At 59.6% G+C, this 22,317-nt stretch overlaps 3 protein-coding genes across 6 annotated transcripts; 2 read left to right on the top strand and 1 right to left on the bottom strand.

Annotated features, from left to right (window-relative positions):
- Positions 1-460: 460 nt before the first annotated feature.
- Positions 461-7,994, top strand: SYTL4 (synaptotagmin like 4). Of its 3 annotated transcripts, none has more exons than XM_027645510.1 (17): positions 461-493; positions 1,296-1,428; positions 1,561-1,776; positions 2,309-2,418; positions 2,578-2,692; positions 2,855-2,962; positions 3,244-3,358; positions 3,466-3,556; positions 3,747-3,850; positions 3,946-4,032; positions 4,364-4,542; positions 4,735-4,837; positions 5,709-5,870; positions 6,292-6,397; positions 6,772-6,871; positions 7,384-7,592; positions 7,713-7,994. In XM_027645510.1, exons 2-17 carry the CDS (start codon positions 1,319-1,321, stop codon positions 7,853-7,855), a joined length of 2,058 nt encoding a protein of 685 aa, XP_027501311.1. In that variant the 5' UTR covers positions 461-493; positions 1,296-1,318; the 3' UTR covers positions 7,856-7,994. The 3 variants fall into 3 exon arrangements, with proteins under 3 accessions (XP_027501311.1, XP_027501313.1, XP_027501310.1); XM_027645512.1 differs by having other exon boundaries at positions 467-493; positions 1,277-1,428; positions 3,949-4,032; XM_027645509.1 differs by having other exon boundaries at positions 467-493; positions 1,277-1,428.
- Positions 7,995-8,972: 978 nt separating this feature from the next.
- On the bottom strand, positions 8,973-13,407 carry SRPX2 (sushi repeat containing protein X-linked 2). Its single transcript, XM_027645413.1, has 10 exons — positions 13,327-13,407; positions 11,491-11,574; positions 11,214-11,405; positions 10,912-11,088; positions 10,427-10,553; positions 10,221-10,342; positions 9,925-10,104; positions 9,663-9,796; positions 9,467-9,588; positions 8,973-9,153 (listed from the first exon to the last, which is right to left on the bottom strand). The coding sequence occupies exons 1-10, from the start codon at positions 13,394-13,396 to the stop codon at positions 8,973-8,975; spliced, it is 1,389 nt and encodes a 462-aa protein (XP_027501214.1). The 5' UTR covers positions 13,397-13,407.
- Positions 13,408-15,104: 1,697 nt separating this feature from the next.
- TSPAN6 (tetraspanin 6) lies at positions 15,105-20,528 on the top strand. 2 transcript variants are annotated; one of them, XM_027645325.1, is made up of 8 exons: positions 15,105-15,215; positions 15,317-15,505; positions 15,815-15,889; positions 16,453-16,551; positions 16,796-16,951; positions 17,631-17,714; positions 19,506-19,605; positions 19,790-20,528. In XM_027645325.1, the coding sequence occupies exons 1-7, from the start codon at positions 15,129-15,131 to the stop codon at positions 19,572-19,574; spliced, it is 759 nt and encodes a 252-aa protein (XP_027501126.1). In that variant the 5' UTR covers positions 15,105-15,128; the 3' UTR covers positions 19,575-19,605; positions 19,790-20,528. The 2 variants fall into 2 exon arrangements, with proteins under 2 accessions (XP_027501126.1, XP_027501127.1); XM_027645326.1 differs by lacking the exon at positions 15,815-15,889.
- The last annotated feature ends 1,789 nt before the right edge of the window (positions 20,529-22,317 follow it).

Below are 22,317 nucleotides of genomic sequence, written 5' to 3'. Positions count from 1 at the left end.
CCACTGGTGAGAGCCCCACGCCTTGTCCTGTGGCGTGTGCTCGCGGTTCCCGTGTTGCCTGTGCCGCCGTGGGCTGTGACAAGGGCCCTGCCGTGGCCGTATCTCTGCCACGAAGGACAAGGGCAGAGGCTGGAGCCTTGCGGCGGGAGGACACCACGACCGCGCGGCTGGGATTTCAGTCCTTCTCCTTGGAGACCCCGGGAGGGCGCCCCGCAGTTCTGGTGGCGGTGGGCTCTGTGCTCTTCGGGAGCAGCTGCGTTCCCAGCCAGGGCCGTCAGCCCTGCCCAGTCGTGCGGGAGGAAAACGTCCCGCGGTGCAGGGGCCGCAGCTCAAGCGGGACAAGGGCTGGAGGGCGCGGGCACCGCCTCCCGCACGGGCCGCCCCGTCCGTGCCGCAGGTGCGGCGGGCGCGGCTCCTTTAAGGCTCCGGCGCCGCACCACCCCCCCCGGCCCCACCTCCCCGCTCCGGGAGGCGCCGGCCGGAGCCGCCGCAGGTACCGGGAGGGTCGTGGGGACCGGGGGTCCCTCCACTGGCGGGGGTCGGAGGGTACAAGGGGTTCGTTCCTCCGCGACGGGGGGCACCGGGGATCCCTCGGCTGGGGGGATGCCGGGGGGTGCCGGGTGTCCCTCTGTGGTTGGGGTGTCGAGCCGCGGTGTCCGGGTCGGGGCCGGTGCTTGCCCGGTGCGGGTGGCCGCGCTGCGAGCGCGGTGCCGGCGGCCCCCTACGACCCCCCGAGAGAGAAGCTGGGGTCCGTCCCATCAGCCCCTGTTCCCCGGGGCGCGGCAGCGGGGACGGGAAGCTCCGTCTTGGCGGTGCCGGCGGTCCCGGGTGGGCAGTGGGCTGAGCTACAGCCCCCCGAGCAGGCGCCCCTGCTCCTTCGGGGCTGGAGCGGCCGCAGCCACCCGGGTCCCGGTGCCGGCGCCTCCGGACCGGATCCTGCCCCTGTCGCGGCTCCTGGAGCGTGTCCGCTCCTGGCGGCTCCGCGGGGGTCGGGCAGCTCCAGGCCCCGCTGCGTTCGTGGGAGCGGCAGCCCGGGGCGGCTCCTTCCTGCCGGGGCTGCCCGCGGGTGCTGGGCGTCAGCGCGGTCCCACGGAGCCGGCTGAGGTCACCGGGGCGGCGGGGCTGGCAGGCGGCCCGAGCCCAGCCCAGAGCAGGGCGGCGGAGGCGGCGGGCGGACCGCTGTCCCGGGTGCCGCGATCCGGTCCAGCCCGGGGAGCGCGCACGGAGCACCTCGCGGGGCGGGAGCCGCCGGGCTCAGCGGCTGGCATGTCCCTAGCACGGACACATCTGGCCAGGGCCGGCGATCCCGGGTGCAGCGATGTCGGAAGCCGTGGATCTGTCCTTCCTGTCGGACGTGGAGAAAGAATTGATCCTGCAGGTCCTGCAGCGCGACGAGGAGCTCCGTAAAGCAGAAGAGAGGAGGATCAGGTGTGGACGTGGCTGGGGCTAGGCAAGAGCTGGTTCCCTGCTTTGCTCTGGAAGTGGGTGGAGGAGTGAGAGTGCTGGTGATGGGGGTTCCCCGGGGCGGCTCTGACAGCTCCCGGTGTCGGGTCTAAGCAGGCGCCTGAAGAATGAGCTACTGGAGATCCGGCGCAAGGGAGCCAAGCGGGGCAGCCAGCGGTACAGCGAGCGGACCTGCGCCCGCTGCCAGCAGAGCCTGAGCCGTGTCAGCCCCAAGGCCAACACGTGCCGGGGCTGCAACCACTTGGTGTGTCGGGACTGCCGTTCCTACAGCCCCAACAGCTCCTGGCGCTGCAAAGTCTGCACCAAGGAGGCGTGAGTACCTGGGGACAAGTGACAGAGACCTTCTGCATGTGCTTCCTGTTCCCTTCCTCTTCCCAGGCTCCTCAGCTTGATGCCCCATGTCTGGCTTTTCCTAGCCTAGCTGGTCCTCTTCACTGGAGGACAGCTGGCTCTGCTGTTGCTCCTGGAGTGGGTTTCCATGGTTGGGTGATGGAGAATTGAGTCGTACCCCAACCTTGTGTCTCCTCCATGCCCTCCTCACTCCTCCTCCCTCCTTTACTTGACTCCAGCACAGTTCCCCTTGCACAGCCTGTGTTTCAAGTATCCCAGGTTTCCTCCTTTTTGGCCTCCCTTGTCCTATAAAACCTGTCTTGCTCCCATGTTTACTGGGGACGTAGCTGAGCCCGTCAACTGCCCAGTGAATTGTCTCTGCCCAGTCGCCTGCCAATCATGCCCACTGTGTCTGTGTTCTCCTTGGGTGGTGGGAGCACCAAGGGTGGGTTGGGGTGCAAGGATCAGCCCCCCACTGCCCTTTCCTGCCCCCCACCACCTCCCTGCCCTGCAGTGAGCTGAAGAAAACAACGGGTGACTGGTTCTTCGACCAGAGGGTCAACCGCTTCGCCAACCACCTGGGCAGCGACATGGTGCGGCTGTCCCTGCGGCACAGGCCGGCAGGTAGGGGTGCCACAGCAATGCCTCCTCCCACAGCTCAGCCATCTGGGATGCTTCCCCTTTCCCCAGTGCACCTTGCACAGTGTGGAGCTGGATGGAAGCAGCTCCTGCTTTGGGCAATGGGCTTGGAGCAGAGGTCCTCCTGATGCTCTCTCATTCCAGCCAGCAAAAGAGAGACTGTGGGACAAACCCTCCTCCAGAAAGCTCAGCTTGGTGAGCCCAAAAGCTCCTCTGTAGCCCGGCAGCCGAGCCCCTCTGCACCCCGGGAGGGGTCCAGGTAAGAATCCCTGCTGTCCCACTTGCTCCAGGCACCAGCCCTCATCTGCTGTGGGGATGAGAGCGATGCTGCTGCCCTGCTTGGATTATTGGTGGCACAGAAGCTCTCTCAGACTAACTTCCTTGCCAAACAGGACATACCTGTGGTTTTGTTTGTCTGCAGTTTGTTTCCAGATGCCTCAGACCCTCGGGATGGCAAAAGTGACACAGAGTCCATGGAAAACATGAGCCTGGATGGCTACAGATCTAGTCCTGGTGATGGGGGGGGCAGGTGAGGGGCTTCCCAGGTGGGTTGTCCTTGGCAAGACTGGCTGGCAAAGAATGAGGACTTTCATCTGAAGTGTGTTTTCTTGGTCTAGTGAGGGGGAGCTAGCTCTTTTGACTAGGCTGAAACTTGTCCCTGGGCAGGCATGTCCTCTGCTCCCAGGCTGGCGTGTTATAGGGAGCTTATGTGCCTCCAGGGAGCCTGTGTGGAGATGGTACTTTCCAGCCAGTACTTGCTCTCCCAGCTGGGCTTGTGGCCTGGGACAGACCTTTCTGTGTCCTCTGCAGGAGTAACTCTCTGGAGAGAGCCATCCCTGGAAAACAGGTTGCTGCACCAGCAGGACCTGCTGCCTCCAGCCTGACCCTCCCTCTCCGCTCCAAAAACGCTTACTCTGACGGACGGGTGCGTGACGCTGCTCCAGCAGGCTCAGCCCTGTCCTGGGGCGTGGGGCCAGGAGTCTTGTGGGGTGCCCAGCCCCGCCCTGCTCTGACAGGACCTCTCCTCCCCAGGATGCCACTGCGGGAACCCGCAGCAGCGCCTTGGTGGACGAACATGAAACGATATTCAAGAAGAACCCCCGGCGGGTGGTGAGGCCTGCAGGTGAGAGCTGCAGGGGTGCAGGGTGTTGGGGTGCCAACATGGCCAGGGGTGGGCAGCTGCTTCTCCCTGGGCTGAGGTGAGCTTTTGGTGTGGATGGGAGAGGCTGGGGCAGTCTTTTGTCTGAGGGAGCAGCAGGGCTCTGCTAGTCCTGCTCCTTGCTGCTGCCTCCTGCTCACCACCTCTCGTGCAGACTACACCAAGTCAGTGATCGACCTGCGCCCCGAGGACTTCATGGGGGATGGTGGATCTTTGGGGGACAGGAGCAAGTCGGTCCCTGGCCTCAACATGGAGCTGGTGAGACCCTTGGAATGCCATGGTGGAGGAGCTGGGTATCTGGCCTGCTGTGCCCTGCTGCTCCCCACACAGTTGACTTGTCTCCCTCCTTACAGGAGGAGGAAGAGGAGGACATCGATAACCTGGTGGAGATCCATCGTCAGCGGGTGGCCCGGGGCAGCATGCGCAGTGGCACCTCCTCAGTGAGTCCCCATGGTGTGGCCATGCTGTGCCCTGCTGCAGGGAGGAATGATGGACAAAGGCAATGCCAATGGGTTAGGTGGGGAAAAGGCAGGGTGGTGCAGAGGCAAGAGCCTGAGGCATGGGGACTTCCTCCCCTTGAAGGGGATCGAAATGCAGAGACCCAGCTCTCTTCTGGGGAGCCTCCATGCGTGTGGGAGGCACTCAGTGGCCATCCCCAGCCACAGAGGGTGAGAGGGGCTGTATGGAGGAGGCACGTGAAGGAGTCTTGCTGAGGATGAAGAGGGACCATCAAGTGATGGTGTGCCAGCTGAGCCCTGCCATGTCTTCCAGAGCACGCTGGGGAGCATGGTCAGCATTTACAGCGAGGCCGGCGACTTCGGCAGCGTGGCGGTCACTGGAGGCATCTCCTTCTCCCTGAGCTATGAGCAGAAGACGCAGACCTTGTTCATCCATGTGAAGGAGTGTCGCCAGCTGGCCTACGGGGACGAGGGCAGGAAGCGCTCCAACCCGTGAGAGCCCGGGGGGTGATGGCTGGTGGCACCACTGGTGGTGCCCACCTGGGTTGTGGGGTGTCCGCCAGAGATGGGAGCTGTAAGTGGGGGGGTCTTGGCAAGGCAGGGAGTCTGGGGTTGCCCTTGGGAGCTCAGAGGGGGTTAATTGTGGGGGGACCTCGGTGAATTGCTGCTTGCTCCTCCCTGTAGGTATGTGAAGACCTACCTCCTGCCTGACAAATCCCGGCAGGGGAAACGCAAGACAACGATCAAACGCAACACCATCAACCCTCTGTACAATGAGCTGCTGAAGGTGAGCAGGGATGGATTGGAGTGCAGGTAGTCAATCCTGGGGATGCTGCTGGAACAAGCCAATGGCAGGTTGGGCTCTTAACCCTGAGGCAGGGTATCTACAGAGAACTTGTTCCAGAGACTGCATCCTGAAAGCTGGAAAAACCCAATCCCAGACTGGGTCGCTGCTCTGGTCTGGCCGTGGTGTCAAGTCCCAGTGCCGTGGTGGGGTGGAGGCACAGCTGCAGATGTAAACATGTCACAGGGCATGTCCCTGGTTCCTCTGGCATTCCTCAGGGGCATCCTGCTTACCCTGAATATTTCCTTCTGTGGCAAAGGCTTCCAGGCCCCTGGAAACAGGTTACATTGGTGGGAGAGCAGCACAGCTGCAGAGGCAGAAGTAAGGCAGTTCTGGGCCCCAGGGCAGAACAACTTTGCACTGTCCTTCACCAGCCCTGCTGCAGCCACTTTGGGGTGGTGTGACTGGCTGACTCTGTCCCTGAGCCTGGCAGTGCATTGCTGAGGCCAGGCACTCTCAGACAGGAGGAAGTGAGAGCTGTGCTTTGGTTTTTAGGCTCTCACAGCCAGGTTTACTAAGGTCTTGTGCTGTGACCCCCTGAGGCCCTGTGGGCTGGCAGAGCTCTGTGTGTTGTGGGATGAGTGGACAGGTGCCTGGCTCTGAGGTCTGTCTGGAGAGCATGGGCTCCTGCATCACTGCCCCAGGACTCTGAGGTTTCAGCAGGCATGGAAAGAAGAACAGACTCCTGTGTGCATCCATTGCTCCTCAAACTTGTTTTCTTTCCTGATTGAGAGCTGTGGCTGATGGTGTTTGCCAAGCCTGTCCCTGCCTGCTGCTGCCTGCTCACTGGGGGTTTTCCTGTCTCTCTCCCTAGTACGAGGTTAGCAAGTCCCTCCTGCTCACGAGGACACTGCAGTTCTCGGTCTGGCACCACGATCGCTTTGGCCGCAACACATTCCTGGGGGAGGTGGAAGTCCCACTGGATGCTTGGAACTTTGACAGCCACCTGGAGGAGTTCCTGCCCCTGCATGGCAAGGTGTGCCCCTGCTGCCCACAGCTTCCCTTGCCTGGCCCTGGTGAGGGGTACAGCCCTCTGTGGGCAGAGGGGTGTGGAGACAGCTGGGAGCTGCCAAAAGGCTTGTGCCAAATCAAATCTTTGGAGAAATGAACAACCCAGAAGCAGACAGCAGTGCTATCATAAAAAAGGGCAGATCTTTTGCCTCAAGCCTAGCTTCCCACCTGTTCCTCAGGTGACTGAGCCAAAATAAGATCCCAGAGGAGCTGGGGTGATCTGGTGATGCTGGGGAGGGTTTGCAGGCACTTGTGCCAGCTCAGCCATATCTAGGAGAAGCCAAGCCCTTTGTCCCAGCCTGGGGAGGTGCTCCACACAGGCCAGGCTGTCACTGTGTCTGCCGTGGCCTCTCTGCAGTGTTTGGTAAGTCTCATGTCCTTTGCAGACTGGGGCAGATGCTGCTGGTCTCCTCCAGTACAAGGGAGAGTTGGTTGTCTCCATGAAGTACATCCCATCTGTCAAGCACCCCGGGGCTGGGAATGGCAGGAAAGGTGAGTGCTGGAGCTGCAGGATGTCTGTGCAGCCTTGCAGGATCTGCTCGTGGCCACGTGATCTGGCTCTGGGTAGCGTTACTGCAGCCTTCTGCAGCACCTGCAAGGCTGCTCTGGGTCAGGGCAGACCTGGCTGTCCTCAGGCTGACTGAGCCATCCCAGTGCTTCCTTGGGGCTGGACCAGGCTGGACCTGCATGAAGCAATTGTCCACCTTCGCCTCAGCAGGCAGGGCCAGTACTTGAGAAGGCAAGAGGAAATGGCATCCCGGGCTCTGTACATGCCCCTGGGATGAAGGGTGTTCAGCAGGACCTTTCCCTAAGTTTGTGGTGGTGGAAATTGAAGTTGATTAATTGATGTGTTGGGTTTTTCCTAGGCAAAACGGGGGAAGGTGGTGAGCTCCAGGTCTGGATCAAAGAAGCCAAGAACCTCACAGCTGCCAAATCTGGGGGGACCTCAGACAGCTTTGTCAAAGGGTGAGTGAGAGTCCTGGGGGGGGGCAGTGAAGGCACTGTCCTCCCTGGCTATATTTCCAGTGCTGCCGTGGGGACCTGGAGGAGGGCAGGGTCTCTCCGTTAGCTACCCTGCACTGCCTGTGTTGGTACCTTGAGAGTCACTGTCTAACCAGAGACAAGATGCTCCTGGTAGCAGGTGCTCTCCTGGATTTTGGCTGATTGAGAGGTTGTGGTGGAAGGCTCTGTGCAGGACAGGGCTCCAGTTGCCCTTCCCAAAGGTCACCATGCTATGGGGCAGCATGACTAGGGCCGAGGAGGCTCCAGTCCTTGCCCTCCCCAGACCACTTGCAGTCTGAGTGACTTTTCAGGAGGCAGGGAAGAGACCACCCCTTGCAGAGTGTCATAGTCCTTCCTGAGCCATGTCAGGGAAGGTGGAAAGAGCGGCTCCAGGCCAGGTCCTGGGGTGCTGAGGTGCCCCAGCCCTCGGAGCAGAAGGCCCATGTGCTGCTAACCCAAGGGATTGCTTCCCCCAGCTACCTCCTGCCGCACAAAAACAAAGCCTCCAAGAGGAAGACGCCTGTGGTGAAGAAGACCCTGAACCCTCATTACAACCACACCTTTGTCTACAATGGTATCAACCCCGAGGACCTGCAGCACATCTGCCTGGAGCTGACAGTCTGGGACCGGGAGCCACTGTCCAGCAATGACTTCCTCGGGGGTGTCCGTCTGGGGGTGGGCAATGGTGAGGAGCCCTGTGGTCCCATCAGACCCTGGGGACAAGCAGCCTTTCTTGGGGCTGCTGCACTGTGAGCAGGAGCCTGCTCTGGCAGTGACTTCTGCCCACTTCCATCCTTTCTCCCAGGCATGAGCAATGGGCAGGCTGTGGACTGGATGGACTCCATGGGTGAGGAGCTGAACCTGTGGCAGAAGATGTGCCAGTATCCGGGCTCCTGGGCAGAGGGGACACTCCAGCTCCGCTCCACCATGGCCAAGCTGAGGCCATAGGCTGCAGCACCGGCACCTGGACTCGGCTGAGGGCTGGCACCACTGCTCCGGAGCCACTCTTACTGCAGGGCTTGGCAGGGCTGCCAAATGTGGTTGTGTTATTATTTTTTCTTCTTTAATAAACATGACCTTCTCTAAACAGGCTTGGGCAGAAAGTCTTCTTGGCCTAGCTTCATTTAAAGGGTTTTCCTTTTGTCATAAGCCTTGCACCACATTTCAGGCTGAACTGAAGTCCTGGTGGACCCTCCCTTTTTCCCCTTGAGGCAAAATGCTTTGAAATGTCATTGGGTTTGTATTTCTTTCCATTCTTCTTCCTCCCACCCTTTCTGTTTCACAGTCTGCTCCTTCCCTGTCCTCTCCATCCTCCTAGCTGTGCACAGCCCAGCCCCAGCCCTGGCTGCAGGGACCAGGATGGAACCATGTGGGGTCAGCTTGGGGGGGCCAGGGGTCATGGTCCCCAGGAAACATTTGTTTTCGGGGCCTCTCAGCAACACATCTGCCAGCACAGACTTTTAATACAAATTTATTTATTTCAAGTTAATATTCTACTGCCAAAACAGTTCCCAGGAAGGGTACCCTGTGGGTGGTGGGAAGGGGAAGCAAGTGGCAGTGGGGAGGGCGAGCCCTCAGGGTGGGCTGCATTCCTGGCTGGCTGCTACAGGCTCTGCTGAATGTGGGGCCATTTGCTTTTAATAAGGGCTTTCTGAATGGGAGGGTTGTGCACAGGGTGAGGGTGGCCATGGGGAAGCTGAAGCTGCTGTGTTAGAGGCTGTTGCACTGCTGCCCTACCTGCTCTCCTCTGCTCTGGCTCCATGTCTCCCCCCTGCCCTGGGATGTGAGCAGGGCAATCCGGTGTCTCCTGCCACGGTCCTGGCCAAGCTGAGCCATCCAACCCCTCAGCCAGAGAGAGCTCCTGTCTGCTGGGCAGTGGGGACACTGCTGGCACACGGCCCCTGTCCTCATCCCTGTTCACCTCTGTGCCAGAACAGCCAGAGATGGGCTCCCGTTCCCGGGGGTCCTTGGCACCGTTTCTCCTCTATGGTGGGCGACTAGAAAAGCAGAAAGGAAGGTGTCCATCCTCTGAGGGCAGTGGAGGGAGGGTGTCCCCGGCGCTGGCTCACTCGCAGGGGTCCCCGTTCTGTGCCCGCCGAGCTGCCTCCTGCTCGCCCAGCAGGTACGTGTCGATGAAGACGAAGAGCTCGTCGGGGCTCACGGGGGCGATGTAGCGCTCGCGGTCAGTGCCTGCCTTGTCCAACAGCACCGCGTTGAAGTGGGAGCGGGTGAGGTGCAGGAACTGCCTGGGGGCGCAGGAGGGGTCACCGGTCAGGGCTGGGGGGTTGCACTGAGGGTTGAGCCTGCCCACTTCAGGTCCTCCTGAAGTAGGGGCTCCCACCTCTTCCTTAGGGCTGTGAGCACTGTGGGGCTCTGGTGATGCTACATTCAGACTTGCTGGGGGGTCCTTCCATTGCACAAGCCCCTCTGGTGCAGGAGGAAGGGACTATCCACGAATCCAACTGCAACCTCATGCTCTGCCATCCCCAGAGGTGTCCCTATTCCTGGTGCCCTCGCACAGTCACCTGGCTTTGCAGGACAGCCTCCCATCTGCCTTACCTGAGCTCCTGGATGATGCCAAGGGACAGCTGGTGCTCCCGGATTCGTCCCACCTCGTGTGGGGGCTGCCCCACCAGCTCAATGATGGTGACGTGGCGCAGGTCCAGCCCACAGGCGGCTTGCTGTGGAGGAAGGAGGTAGTGAGGGTGTGATGGAGACAGAGGTAAGGAGGGAAGCAGCAGGAGGTTCTCCTCACCTGCAGCATGGAGATCTGCATCTTGTAGTAGCGGTTAGAGGGGTCGGGGGCCGAGATGACGAGGAGGCGGCGTTTCTCGTTAAATTGATCCAGCAGGCTGGCGGCTGAGTTCACAGCTGTGTTGATCTGCATGGCTGGGGCGAGACAATGGTGTGGGGAGGTACCATTGTGCCCCCCAACACCCCTTCACCCTGCTGGGCAGCATCCCCTCAAACTGCCAGGCATTGCCATGGGCAGGTCCTGCCCTTCCCACACCACTTACGTGTGCAGAGGGGCTGGGAGCCCGTCCACTGCTGGGTGGATTGGCAGACCCGTAGAGAGGTGCCCTGCCGCTCGTAGCCCCCATCACACAGGTACTCGCAGGTGGCACCGTAGTTGTTGCCGTCAGAGGTGCAGGAGATGTACCCGTTCTGCGGAGGCTTCAGGACAGGGCAGCGCCTCACTGCGAAGAGGGGAGCTGGATGAGAGCTGGGGGTGATGGAGCACAGCCCTAGCCATGGGGTGTGGAGCCTGAAGCCATGGGAGAGACAGCTGGGAGCCCCAGGGGAGCCCACTTGCCTTGGACACGGACACTGAACTTGCAGCTGGCTTGGTTGTACGCCTGGTCGTGGGCGGTGTAGCGGATCACATGCTCTCCTTCAGGGAATTCAGAGCCTGGCTCTGGGCCCCGCAGCATCACCCTGAACCCAGCAGACGGGTTTCTCCATCAGGGCCCCATAGCCTCCAGCCCTTGCTGGCAGTGCCTGCGGCACCTCCACTCTCACCTCTTGATGACGCCGTCAGCAGAGTCCTTCACGCGAGGAGGGTCCCAGTAGACAGTTGCAGTCAGCTTGCCTGGCTCGGCTATCCGCTCCCGGGAGTCTGGACAGCGGATCTTGGGAGGCTCCAGGTCTGCCCACAGGGAGGAGAGGGTGTTGGGGAACCTGTGGATGCTGGGGCTGGGCTACAAGAGCCGGGCACCAACCCCAGCACTGAACGACCACAGGGATGCTACACATAGCCAGGCACCCTGGAGCCATTGGGAACTGCTGTAAAGCCAGCACTGGGTGCCCCAATCCTGGGCTGGTGCCTGCGCTTCAGGGCTAAGGGCACCGTGGGGAGCAGAGGGACCAGGGGTCCCATGAGGGGGAGGTGCAAGAGCTGGCACCTGGCAATACCCATTTTGGATGTGGGGTGACACCTGCAGACACCCCAGGGATGGAGGGTGAGAGGCCCCTGTGTGCCTCAGAATCGTGGGTTGAAAATTTACCTACACAGATTGGCTCGGTCCCACTCCAGCGCCCGTCCTCCATGCAGATGCGGCTCCGGTCACCCTCCAGCTGGTAGCCAGGCAGGCAGGTGTAGTCACAGCGGGAATCCATCTGCACTCCAGCTGAGCACACGTAGGAGCCCCGCAGCACTGCTGGCAGCACGTGGCACCGGATTTCTGGGATGGAGAGAGCAAAGAGGGGAGGGAAGTGGCAGCCAGCCATGTGAGTGGGCAGAGCACCCAGGACTGGCCTCTGAGGAGCCTGTGGAGGTGCTGGCAAGGCAAGAGCTGGGCACACTCACGTCGGCAGTATGCCATCCCAGACCAGTGGCGGTTGGGCAGGCACTGGACCACGCTGGAACCCACCAGCCGGTACCCGCGGGTGCAGCTCAGCTCGCAGCGTGTCCCCAGGCTGCTGCGGTAGGAGCTGCCCTGGGGTGAGTAGCAGGTGGCATCTCCGCGGTGGATGTTGAGTGTGGCACACCACTGGGGCACTGCAGGAGAGGAGGAAGGTGAGGGAGGCCCCCACTGTGTCTCAGTTTCCCCATGAGGACCCAAAGGATGGGTTTGTGCCATTACCTCGACGGTAATCCAGGGCAGGCTCAGGGGGGGTTTCTTCTGCATAGACCTCATTGGTGTGACTCTCTGTGTAGTAGCCAGACCCTGGAGAGAAAGAAAGAGACAAGGGGGCTATGGGGTGGTTCATGGCTGCAAAACATCCCCAGCAAGCAAGCCCATCTCCAGGCAGACCCTGTCCTGTATCCTTGGGGCTGCTGTCAAGGGTTAAGCCAGGCACACTGCGAGCACAGTCCCCAGTGACATGGTTTGTGCTGGCACCAGCCGCAGACTAAACAGTGGCAGAAGCAACTGTGGTTATGGCAGGAAACGGGTGCTGGCACGGAGTAGGCTGGCACCGACCCCCAGCTTCGTGCTGCTGGGAAGTCCTTCCACACGCTCCCATGGCCCCGTTCCTGCCACGGGGCATGCCAAGGGAAGGAAGAAGGCTGCTCTCTCCTGCCCATCCCCTGGCCAAAGCAAGGGATGAGAAGCACGCTGCTCAGCCCCCTTCAGGGGGCTGGAGGGGATGCAACCCCTTTCCTGTGCTTCAAGGAAGGATGAAGCTACTGGAGAGGCTTGGCCAGAGCTGCTGGCCCCACGCCATCCATGCTGCGCAGAGGGGCCCCCTGGATGGGGTGAAGACAGCCTTGCGCCATCCTTGCGGGCCACCCTCTAGCCCACACTGTGTCTTCATAGGCAAGGGACACGCCAGTGGGGAGAGAGCCGTGCAGGGGGAGAGGGCTGGCTCCTTTACCCGCGGCCCCTCGGCGCCTCGGCCGGCCGCGGCATTCCCGAGCACTGAGCTCACGTTTCCGCCGCGTTTCCTCTGGCCCCCGCCAGCGCTGCCCCCTCCTCGCCGCCAGCCCACCCCACCGCGTTCCCCTTCTGGCATGGTGGGGATGCTCAGCCTGGGAAAGGACCCCAGGAGAAGCGGCAGCCCCGCTGTGGCTGCACCCAATCATCTCATCTTCTCCCTGTCCTGTGTTTTGGGAAGGGGATATCCGCCGGGACCAATCCAAGCAGCAGCCCAGCCATCACGGGGAGGAAACTCCATTACAAATCTTTCAGACGCGACTACAGAGTGACTCCCTACTGCTTCCCACAAGTCGCCCACTCATTGTTCACAAGCCTTTTGTCCTCATGCCCTTTCCACATTGCCGTGATGCCTTGGAGAGCACAGGAGCAGGGGGCGAGCCCAGTGATGGTACCCGCGGGACTGGCTGTGGGGATGTGTTGGTGACCTGGTGAGAAGGGCTGTTTCCCAGGGGCATATGCCAAGCTCTCCCCGGGGCCCTGGGGACGGCGTGCACTGCGTCCCCACAGGCAAACGTGCCATTTAATGGGATGTTCCCTTTTTATGGAGGTGCTGCCTTTTCCTTCTCACCTGGGGTCAGCTCGCAGCCCCGGCTGCACCGGGCAGGAGCATCCCCAGCCAGGCGTGCTGGCAGCACGGCCAGGGGAGGGGATAGAAGCAGGGAAGGGGGAAACCCCCCAAACAAGGCTTGAAATCCTTGATCCAGCTGCCCAGCCGTGGGGCGGTTGGGATTGAGTGCTCCATTCAGGCAAACATCTGCTGGCCGATGGCTCCCGTGGGAGCAGGGAGTAAGGGAGAAGCTGTGCTCCTGCAGGCAGGGGTGTGATGGAGAGGCTTGTTTTCTGCTCCTCTCTGGATGCCTCCCACCACCCACTCAGTTCCTCTCTGTGCCCCTCAGCGCACCCCTGCAAGCACCCAGTACCCCCAGGCACTGATGCTCCCCCGGCATCGCTCGAACTCCCTCCCTCCCCAGCACGAGCCCCCAGCGGGAGAAAGACCCTGCAGGCTGCCATCCCCGGGAGCCCCGCTGTGCCCGCACTCACCTTCGTGCCACGTGGATGACACCAGCCTGGTGAGGACAACCAGGAGGACGGGGGCCGCCTCCTGCGCCATGCTGGGGGGCCGGGGGCCGGGCAGCCCACCTGCCGTGCTGTGTCCAGGGGCAGCCGCGAGCCCTGATGAGGATGGAGAGGGGCTGGAAGCAGGACGACGGCCCCCTGCGTCGCCTGGTCACAGCACAGACGCCTGTCTCTCCTGCCTGGCTGTGCTGCTGGTGCTGAGCAAACTTACTTTCCCCCTTGGCTGCCCGTCCCAAACATTCAAAAGCCGTGAGTCAGGCCCAAAATGATGAGATTGTAAAAAATTACAAGTCCTAGGATCGCCCGTTTTCCGATGCTCCTCCTGCTCCTCCGAGGCTTTAAAAAGTTGTAAGAGGTTTTTCTTTGCAAGCAGAAGAGCCAGGAGCCTGTTTAAACACAGGAGAGAGCCAAGCCGAGCCTCTGTCAGCCCTGCCTGGCTCCGGGAATGAGGGGGACAAGCACAAAACCGCAGGAACCAGGACCCTTTTCCCACCTCTTTCCAGCAGGGAGGGAGAGACTCCGCTGCAGACGGCGGGCTCTGAAATTGCTCATGAGGCAAGCGCTTCCAGCTGGGGTCTGTTTTCCAGCTGAAGTTCAGCCCCTGCGAGGCAGAGGTAACGAAATGCCTTCACTAGGACCCATCACCCCACATCCCACGGGGTTGGGGTCAGGAGGGAGCTGGAGCCACCTGAGATTGGGCTCTGGAACACGGGACTGCATGGGCAAGGAAAAACGAGGGGTGAGCCTGGCTCAGACAGGTAGGAACATTGGCGTGGGGTGGTGAGAGGGGGAGGACGTGCTGCCTCAATGGGCTAATTATGTGGCGGCCAGGCCAGTGAGCGCACTGATTAATAACACTGTCCTGAGCAGGAGAGGGCTGCCGGGAGGGGCTGCTGCTGCCGATTGTGGGGAGCCCACGGCCCCCTGCAGCCCGGCGACATCCCTGGGAAGGGAAGGGGGTGCTCACCCCACGGAGGGCAGGAAGCCCGTCGCTTGTTGGCACGGTGGTACTGCTGTGTGCTGGCCCACGAGGTGGCTCTCCTGCTGGACACCTGGACAGGAGGGGCCCCCCTCTGCGGCTGGGGCTGCATCGGCAGCCGCTGGGACAGGAAAGCAGGAACTGGTTGGCATCGGGCAGAAGGTGGCTCGGGGAAGGTGGAGGGTGTCACGGCGCAGGCAGGAGGTGGCACCGGGGAGGCAAGAAATGGTGGCATGGGTCGGTCAGGGGCTGGCACAGGGTGGCACGGGGCAGATGGGAGGTGGCAGGGGAGGTACGAGGCGGGCAGGCGGCGGCATGGTGCAGGCGGTGGCACCGGACAGAGCGTGGCAGGGAACAGGCAGGGGGTGACACTGGACAGTGGGTGGCACCAAGCAGGGGGTGACACAGGACAGGGCGTTGCACCGGAGGGGTAACACGGGACCGGCAGCGGACAGGAGATGGCAGGAAACAGGCAGGGGGTGACACCGGACAGGGGTTGGCACGGGACAGGGGGGACACGGGCCAGACAGTGGGCGGCACCGGGCAGGGAATGGCAGGAAAGGGGCAGGGAGTGACACGGAGCAGGCATAGGGTGACACCGCTCGGGGTGTGACACCGGGATCCCCAGGGGCAGGAGCTCCACTCTTCCTACGCGCTCGGCCTTTTCCGTGAGCGCTCGGGCCCCTCCGGCGGGTGGGGCGGGACCGGCCCCGCCCAGGGGCGTGTCCGGGGCGTGTCCCCGCGGCCCCGCCCCGGCCCCGGTCCCGGCAGTCGCCCAGTGTCGGCCATGGCGTCCCCGTCGCGGCGGCTGCAGACGAAGCCGGTGATCACCTGCCTCAAGAGCGTCCTGCTCACCTACACCTTCATCTTCTGGGTGAGCGCCCACCCCGCCCCGCCCAACACCCCCCGACAAGTCGCGGCCGCGCCGCTCTGTCGTGACAGTCGGTAGCTACGGCAGCTTTCCCCTCTCCCCAGGTGTCGGGCATTGTGCTGCTGGCCGTGGGCGTCTGGGGCAGGGTGAGCCTGGCCGTCTACTTCTCCCTGCTGGACGAGAAGGCCACCAACGTCCCCTTCGTCCTGGTGGGCGCCGGCACTGTCGTTGTCCTCCTGGGCACCTTTGGCTGCTTTGCCACCTGCCGCGGCAGCACCTGGATGCTCAAGCTGGTGGGTGGCCCCAAACAGAGCAGGATGGGGTCCCATCCTCTCCTAATCCATCCTGACCTCTCCTGATATATCCCAAAACGTCCCATCCTTCCCTACCCCATCCCTATCCCCTCCAATCCCAATTTACCCTGTTCAAACCCCATCCCTACCACATCCAATCCTGTTTCAACTCCCCCTGTTTCAGCCCCGTTCCGTCCCATCTTACCCCGTTCCGTCCCATCCTATGCCATCCCATCCCATCTTACCCCATCCCATCCCGTCCTACCCCATCCAGTCCACCCCCTCCCATCCCACCCTTTCTGCCCGCAGTATGCCATGCTCCTGTCCCTCATCTTCCTCATCGTCCTGGTGGCCGCCGTCGTGGGTTTTGTCTTCAGACACGAGGTGAGTCTGGGTGGCCGCTGCCATCTCGGAGTGAGTTTGATGCTGTTTTAACTCAAGTGCAGTCGCAGGTGTCGCTGGAGGGACAGAGGTGCTGCTGGGAGTGGTGCTTAGCTTAGCAGAAATGGTATTAAAACAGCCCAAAGAGGAGCTTGGTCCCTGTAAGGACCCAGAAGGATGAGCCTAGGTGCAGGGTCAGCCCAGCACAGCACACTGCCCCTCCACCAGAACTGGCAGAGTAGCCCTGGACTGTAATTTCTGGCTCGGATCTACCTTCTGCAATAATTTCAGTAATTAAAGCTCCTTAGAGGGTTCCTGCGCCACAGAGCAGCCTGCTTGGGGGGGAGTTGGCACTGCACAGGTCCTTGTTATTACATGCAGCATCCCTGCTGCCACAGTGCATCCAGCTGCCCTTTAATACAGCCTCTAATTGCCTGGTGGCTGGGAAGTGTCTGCTGGCCACAGCCGGAGTCATTCCTGCCATCACGGAGCGGTGACTAACGTGGGCATGTGGGTCCTGGAGCGTAGGAGAGCACGGCACCACCACTGAGACCTTTCTCCTGCAGATTAAGACAAACTTTGAGAGTAACCTGAACCTGGCCTTGGAGAACTACAACGTGACTGCGGATCGGCACAGCGAGGCTGTCGACACCATCCAGAGGACGGTGAGTACTCCAGGCTGGTGTCTGGCTGGCATCAGCTGGGAATGCTCCCCTCGCCCCAGGGTGTCCCCTGGGACCCCCCACGGCATCAGTGTCACTGTCATATGTCCACCATCTCACAGACGCTGGATGAGATCCTGCAGTTCCTGGAGAAGCAAGTTCCCTAGGAACCCATGGGAGTGGTGGTGGGACTAAGGGATCAGTGCCCTGGTGTGACCATGCTTCCCAAATGTGCTTCCCCCTCCAGCTGCAGTGCTGTGGGGTGCAGAACTACTCAGACTGGGAGAGGACTGAATACTTCAGCCAGAAGGGCATCCCCCAGAGCTGTTGCAAGAGGCCAAACGACTGCTCGGAGGAAGATCTGAAAGACCCAAACAAGGCCAAGCTGAAAGTGTTTGTGGATGTAAGTTAAGCTCAGAAAAATCCCACTGCCAGTCCTAGAGGCAGGGATGGGCAGGTGGAGAAGGGCTAGTCTGTCCCTGGGAGGCTTGAAAGGAGAACTGTTCTGTCAATGCAGCTGGTCTGTGGCCCAGAGACTCCCCTGGAGTGCAGGTAGGGGAAGGGTTTGGAGTCCTCTCTACTATCTCAGGTCCCCCCACTCCTTCCTTGGAGGTCAGGGACCAGCTGGACCCAAGCACTGGCACTTGGGGCTGTGTGTTTTGGAGAACAGGTGAGTAAGGAAGTAGTTTCCCAGTAAAGTTTATTTCGGTAATGGTGACACCTCCCATTGGTGCAAAGTCCTGACCCAGTGGTGAGCACAGGTGACCTCATCCTGCAGGGATGGTTGGATGATGCAAGGCATGTTCCTCTGATGAGTCACCTTGCTCAACTCAGTGCTCCTACTGGGAGCAGCCCAAGGGCTGTGCTCCCCTTGAAGTGTCTGGGATGAGAGTCTGTCTGGGGCAGCACTGATAGGGAAATTGCTTTGCTGAGGTTAGGCAGCATGGGGACAGCCAGAACCCCAGATCTGCCTGCACAGGAGCATCTTCACCTGGAGCTGTGGGTGCTCTGAGGAGGTGCTGCTTTGTGCTCCTGGGAGTGAAAAGCACTGGACCCATATGCTTGCTTTCCCTTCTCTGCAGGGTTGTTTTTTCCTGGTAATGTCAACTATGGAGTCCAAAATGAGCATTGTGGCTGGAATCTCCTTTGGCATCGCATGTTTCCAGGTAAATCTCCCTTTCCTGGCTCAGGAGGAGTGCAGAATGAAGCTAGTGTGTCTCTGGAGGTATTTAATTTCAGTTCAAAGTCTGATGTGTACAAAAGGCACGGCCAGTTTCAGTCAGGGAGGAGCAGCTGTTCCGTAGATTCCCCTTGGGTTTTATCTCACCACTGTGCAGGCTCCAGCCTCTTACACCCAGGGCTGAAGCACCAGTTCTCTTTCCATGAGCCCAGGTTATTTGGGAAGAGCTCCCCTCCGAAACCACTGACTTAAGGAAAACCAACGAGACAAACAAACTCCCTGTGCCTGCTCTTGTCATGGATCAAATTTGTGCCCTTTCTTTTCCTACCCACCAACCTCTCTTGTTATCAGGGAGGTGTTTTGGCATTGCTTCTGTGTGAGAGGGTCCCTGTGAGTACCAATGGGGCACCACTTGTGCTGGTGGCTGACACCCCACGTGCCACTCTACCCAGCCATTGTGTCCCCTCCCTCCTGCTCCGCAGCCTCTCCTTTACTTTATCCTGCAGGACACTTCCTGCGGGAGCTGCAGCAGCAGCAGCCTGCTCGCCAGCCCTGCTCCGGCAGGCTTTATCCCGGCAGGAAACGAGAGGCCCCTGCCCCCAGCTCCGCCAGGCTGGGTGTTGGGCACACTGACACTGCGGTGGGGTTTCCCAACGTGCCGAGGGTTTTCCGATGCACCGCTGCGGGAGCTGCAGAATGTGCAGCCGTCTCTCCTTTAGCTGGATTGTGGGAGCTTGCTGGGCTCTCGGTGGTAAGCAGCTGGCCTTGGCTTTGGAGGGGCTTGAATTCACCCTCCCCTTGACCCAGCACAGAGGCCGTAACATGAGCATCAAGGCACTGCTGGCCAGGACCACTGGCTGCCGGTGCTGGCGTGGGGAGAAGGAACCCTGCCAAGATACTCTGCTGTAATGAGTGTGTTGCCGTGTGTTTTCCGTACCGGATGGAGTGAACTGGGGGAGAGGCATGAGCTGACAGCCTTTGGCTGCAGCTTGTGCTACCAAGTGCTTTGGGAGAGCCTGGGAGATGTAGCTGTTCTGCTGTGCCCAGCCACTGGCCCCAAGCTCCTCCTTGGTTGGGCTGTGCTTGCTGTGGGGTCACTGAGATGTGGTCGACACACAAATGGTGAACTCACACACACTCCTAGCTGCAAAAGTATCTCAGCTGATGGCAGGCTTGGGAATTATGACCAGTTCCTTCAGCAAGCCTTGCTGGCTGTGTGGCTGACAGGGACTCATTGTGCTGATGTGCCTCTAACTCCACTTGTGGAGGCCAGGCTTGTGCAAGACCTGTCCCTGAATGTCTGCATGGGTGCTGGGGGGCTGTGTTGTGATAACAGAGCATGTTGTGATAACAGTACCGTGTCCTTCAGATGCTGATGTGAGAACAGCAGCCTTGTTTCCCCACTGCCCTTGTAACAGGGAGAGGTACTGCCGTTCTCTGGTGGCTGTGTAATTGGCTGTGACTCTTCTGATATCTGTGTAATCTCCACAATTACCATAAAACAGTAGATGCTTCATGAAGCAAAATGTAACAGGATGGGATGTGGAGCGTCTCTTGTGAGGACCTTGTTTAGCTGGTGCCAGCCAGGATCCTCTGCTTCAGCCACTTTCAGTGATTCCAAAGCAGGGCACAGCAGCCCCTGTTGTGGTTCGTAAACACCACTGTCCATCCTTGGATTTTATATAATTCCGGAGCAATTTGTCAGGTTTTTCTCCTTAGAACACCTCATCCTGGTTTTGGCTACCTCTGATACGTGGGATTTTTTTCTCTTTTTCAGTTGATTGGCATCATTCTCGCCTGCTGCCTGTCCCGGTACATCACGAACAATCAGTATGAGATGGTGTAGCTGGCCCCCAGCACACTGTGCCTGTGGCTGGGTATGTCTGTGAGCTTAGTGGGCTGTCTCTGTATCCCTGGCTGCTGCCTGGTTGCCCCTGGGATAGGGGCAGCATGTGTGGGGCATGTGCTTAGAGGGAACCTGCAAGACCGTGTCTCCTATGTCATTTTAAGCTGTGTATAAATCCATCCTGTCTGTTATCTCTTTGCTGTTGTGCACTGCAGGGAATGCTCTCCATGGCTGAGGAGGATACCTCCACCTTCAGTTTTCCTTTGGATGCCACATTGTGAAATCTTGCTTTGAACTGACTGATCTTCTCGACTAGCTCATAGAAATGAGTGCACCAGCTGTCCTGGTGTGCTAAGGGACTTGTCCTGACACTACTCTGCTGTGCCACCGCCTGGGATAATTAGCGTAGCTGTGGTGGTTACAGCCAGCATGTTCCTCCGGGCGCTGCAGCTCTTTCCTTGGCAGTGCAGAGTGCTGTGCCATGTCGAAGCGACCCTGCTGGTGGCCTTGTGGGACTCACAGTGCTCATCTTCAGTGCCTCCATTGGGAAAGCGATGCTTCCCCTCCCCTCTGGCAGCCCTTTGAGATCCCCTCACTCTCCGGATGTGGTTGCTCTCGAGATGAGGCTGTTGCCCCATTAAAACACGGCCCTGCCTGCCTGAAGCCTTGGCTCTGCCAGGTCTTGGCTTGTCACCAAGCTCTCTCTTATCCCTACCCTGGGTTTTATATATTTTTTTATAGTTGTACTTCTTGAAGTACAGGCTGTAGTGGTTCTTTTTAAGCTTTAGTGAGATTTGGTGATGTAGCTCCTGGTGCCTTTACCTTGGTAGGTGTCCTTGCACCGAATCAGCTGTGACTTGACTGTCAGTATTATATGCTGCTTCAACTCATTTTATGTATTGAGTAGAACTCTTTTGTCCTGAGACACAATAAATATTAAGATATTTTACTCTATGAAACCTCCTTGACTTTTCTTTCATGTCCGAGAAACTCCTCTGCTTGAAGAGCAGCAATCCCCCCTGGGGGTGATCCGCTCACCCCGGGCCAGGCAGGAACCTCTGGCCGTTGCAGTTCACATTCCTCCAACGTGCACTGGTGCACTTGTGCTTGCAAATAACTTCTGTAATTGAATTTTCTTCATAACAGAGGTTGTGTAACGGTGCTGAAGCAGAGGGCCTGGAGCATCCGAGCCCAGGAGCCAGGTGGGTAAGTTCAGCCCAGTGCAAACACGTGCATCCTTGGCTGGCCACTGTCTTGGAGAAAAGGGCAGGGCAGTGCTGGGCAGTCCCCAGCTGCTCCCCAGGGCAAGAAATGTGGATTTAAGCTTTTACGTTCCTTTGTTACTGCTCATCTTGTGGCTGTTTCATCAGCAAGCCTTTGCCTTGCCAAGCCTGATGCTGCAGTGATGTAGTGAAGTTCCCCTCTGCCAAGCTTGGGGGATTTTTGGGTCTCAAGCACTGAACTCAAATGGGCTGTGTCTGGCTGGATGCTGGGCTGCCTGTCCTGTTCCTGGAGAGGAGGCAGGTGTAAGCAGAGCAGTGAAGCCATGGGTAGCAGTGGTGGCCCTTTGTCAGTGTCACCACTCTGGCAAATGCTGCCTTGGTGCTGGGTGAGCTGTCCCAGCCCAGCCACCCCACGGTGTGGGCAATCACCTGCTACAGGTCAGCCTCCCTGCTGACAGAGGAACCTGGAGGGGAACACCCAAAATCCCTGTGTTGCACTTAACCCAGGTGAGTAAATCAAGACTGTTGTCAGTTCCTGGCAGGCTGAAAGCCTCCTGGCTTGGGATGGCAAGGCAGAGTGCGTCAGAGTGTAGAAACTGGGCTGGAGACTGGCTGATGGCAATTAACGGATGGATGGAGACAGGGCAAGGACACGTGAGAAACAGAACCATATTTGGATAAACCCATCCTCATCTGAAAGCCTGCACAGAGGGAAAGACCTTGTCCTGTCCTGGTCTGTGCCTCTGCCTCCACAGGCAAATCCCTTCCCAGGGCGGCTGGACGACACCAGGTGGACAAGGATAGTGCCAGCAGAGGGTGACATAGGGAGCCTGGAGGTTTCCGAGCTGCTGCAGGAAAACCAGCATGGATTGTGCCAACCTGGGGAGTGTGGAGGCTTCTTCAGCCTGCTCATCCCCATAGGAAGTGACAGCACTGTGGCCATCAGAGTGTGTGGATCTTACCTGGTTGAATAGCACCTAGGCAGACAACTCACTTTAATTTGGAGAGATGTTCTGGAGGAACAGGCTTGTGCTTTGGGAGGTGCCAGGCAGACTTGGGACACTGCTGTCCTAGCAAAGGCATTGTATGCACCTTGGTCACCTGTCTGGACTCACTGAGCAGGGACAGAAGGGCTCTAGTTTCTTGCAGCAGCTATGGTTGGGTGGGTTTCATACATCTCCTACTGTGTTTGAACCTTTCCTCTCTGAGGGATAAATGTCTCAGGGGACTTGTCAGGCTTGGTGTCCCCAAAGCTGGTTGGTGTCCCTTGGGGACATGTGGGGAGTTCTGCTGCACCATGCTCACAGTGTTTTAACCACATTGTCAGCACAGCCATGAACAGGGATGAAGGGAACTGCTCTGAAAATATGCTTATGTCCTCATGGGAGATGCAGGAAGGTGAGGAGGGTCTGGCTCTGACCTCTCCTCCCTTCTCTGTATGTACGTTCTGGCCATGACAGTGTGTGATTCCTTGGTGACACAGAGAGGGTTTCACCTGGTGATACCTGTGGGATGTCAGA

The sequence above is a fragment of the Corapipo altera genome, unplaced genomic scaffold (assembly GCF_003945725.1).
Source record: "Corapipo altera isolate COAL_440 unplaced genomic scaffold, ASM394572v1 65, whole genome shotgun sequence".
Lineage (NCBI taxonomy): Eukaryota > Metazoa > Chordata > Aves > Passeriformes > Pipridae > Corapipo > Corapipo altera.
The sequence above is the reverse complement of the archived record's forward strand: the minus strand, read 5'-3'. Positions and strand labels throughout refer to the sequence as shown.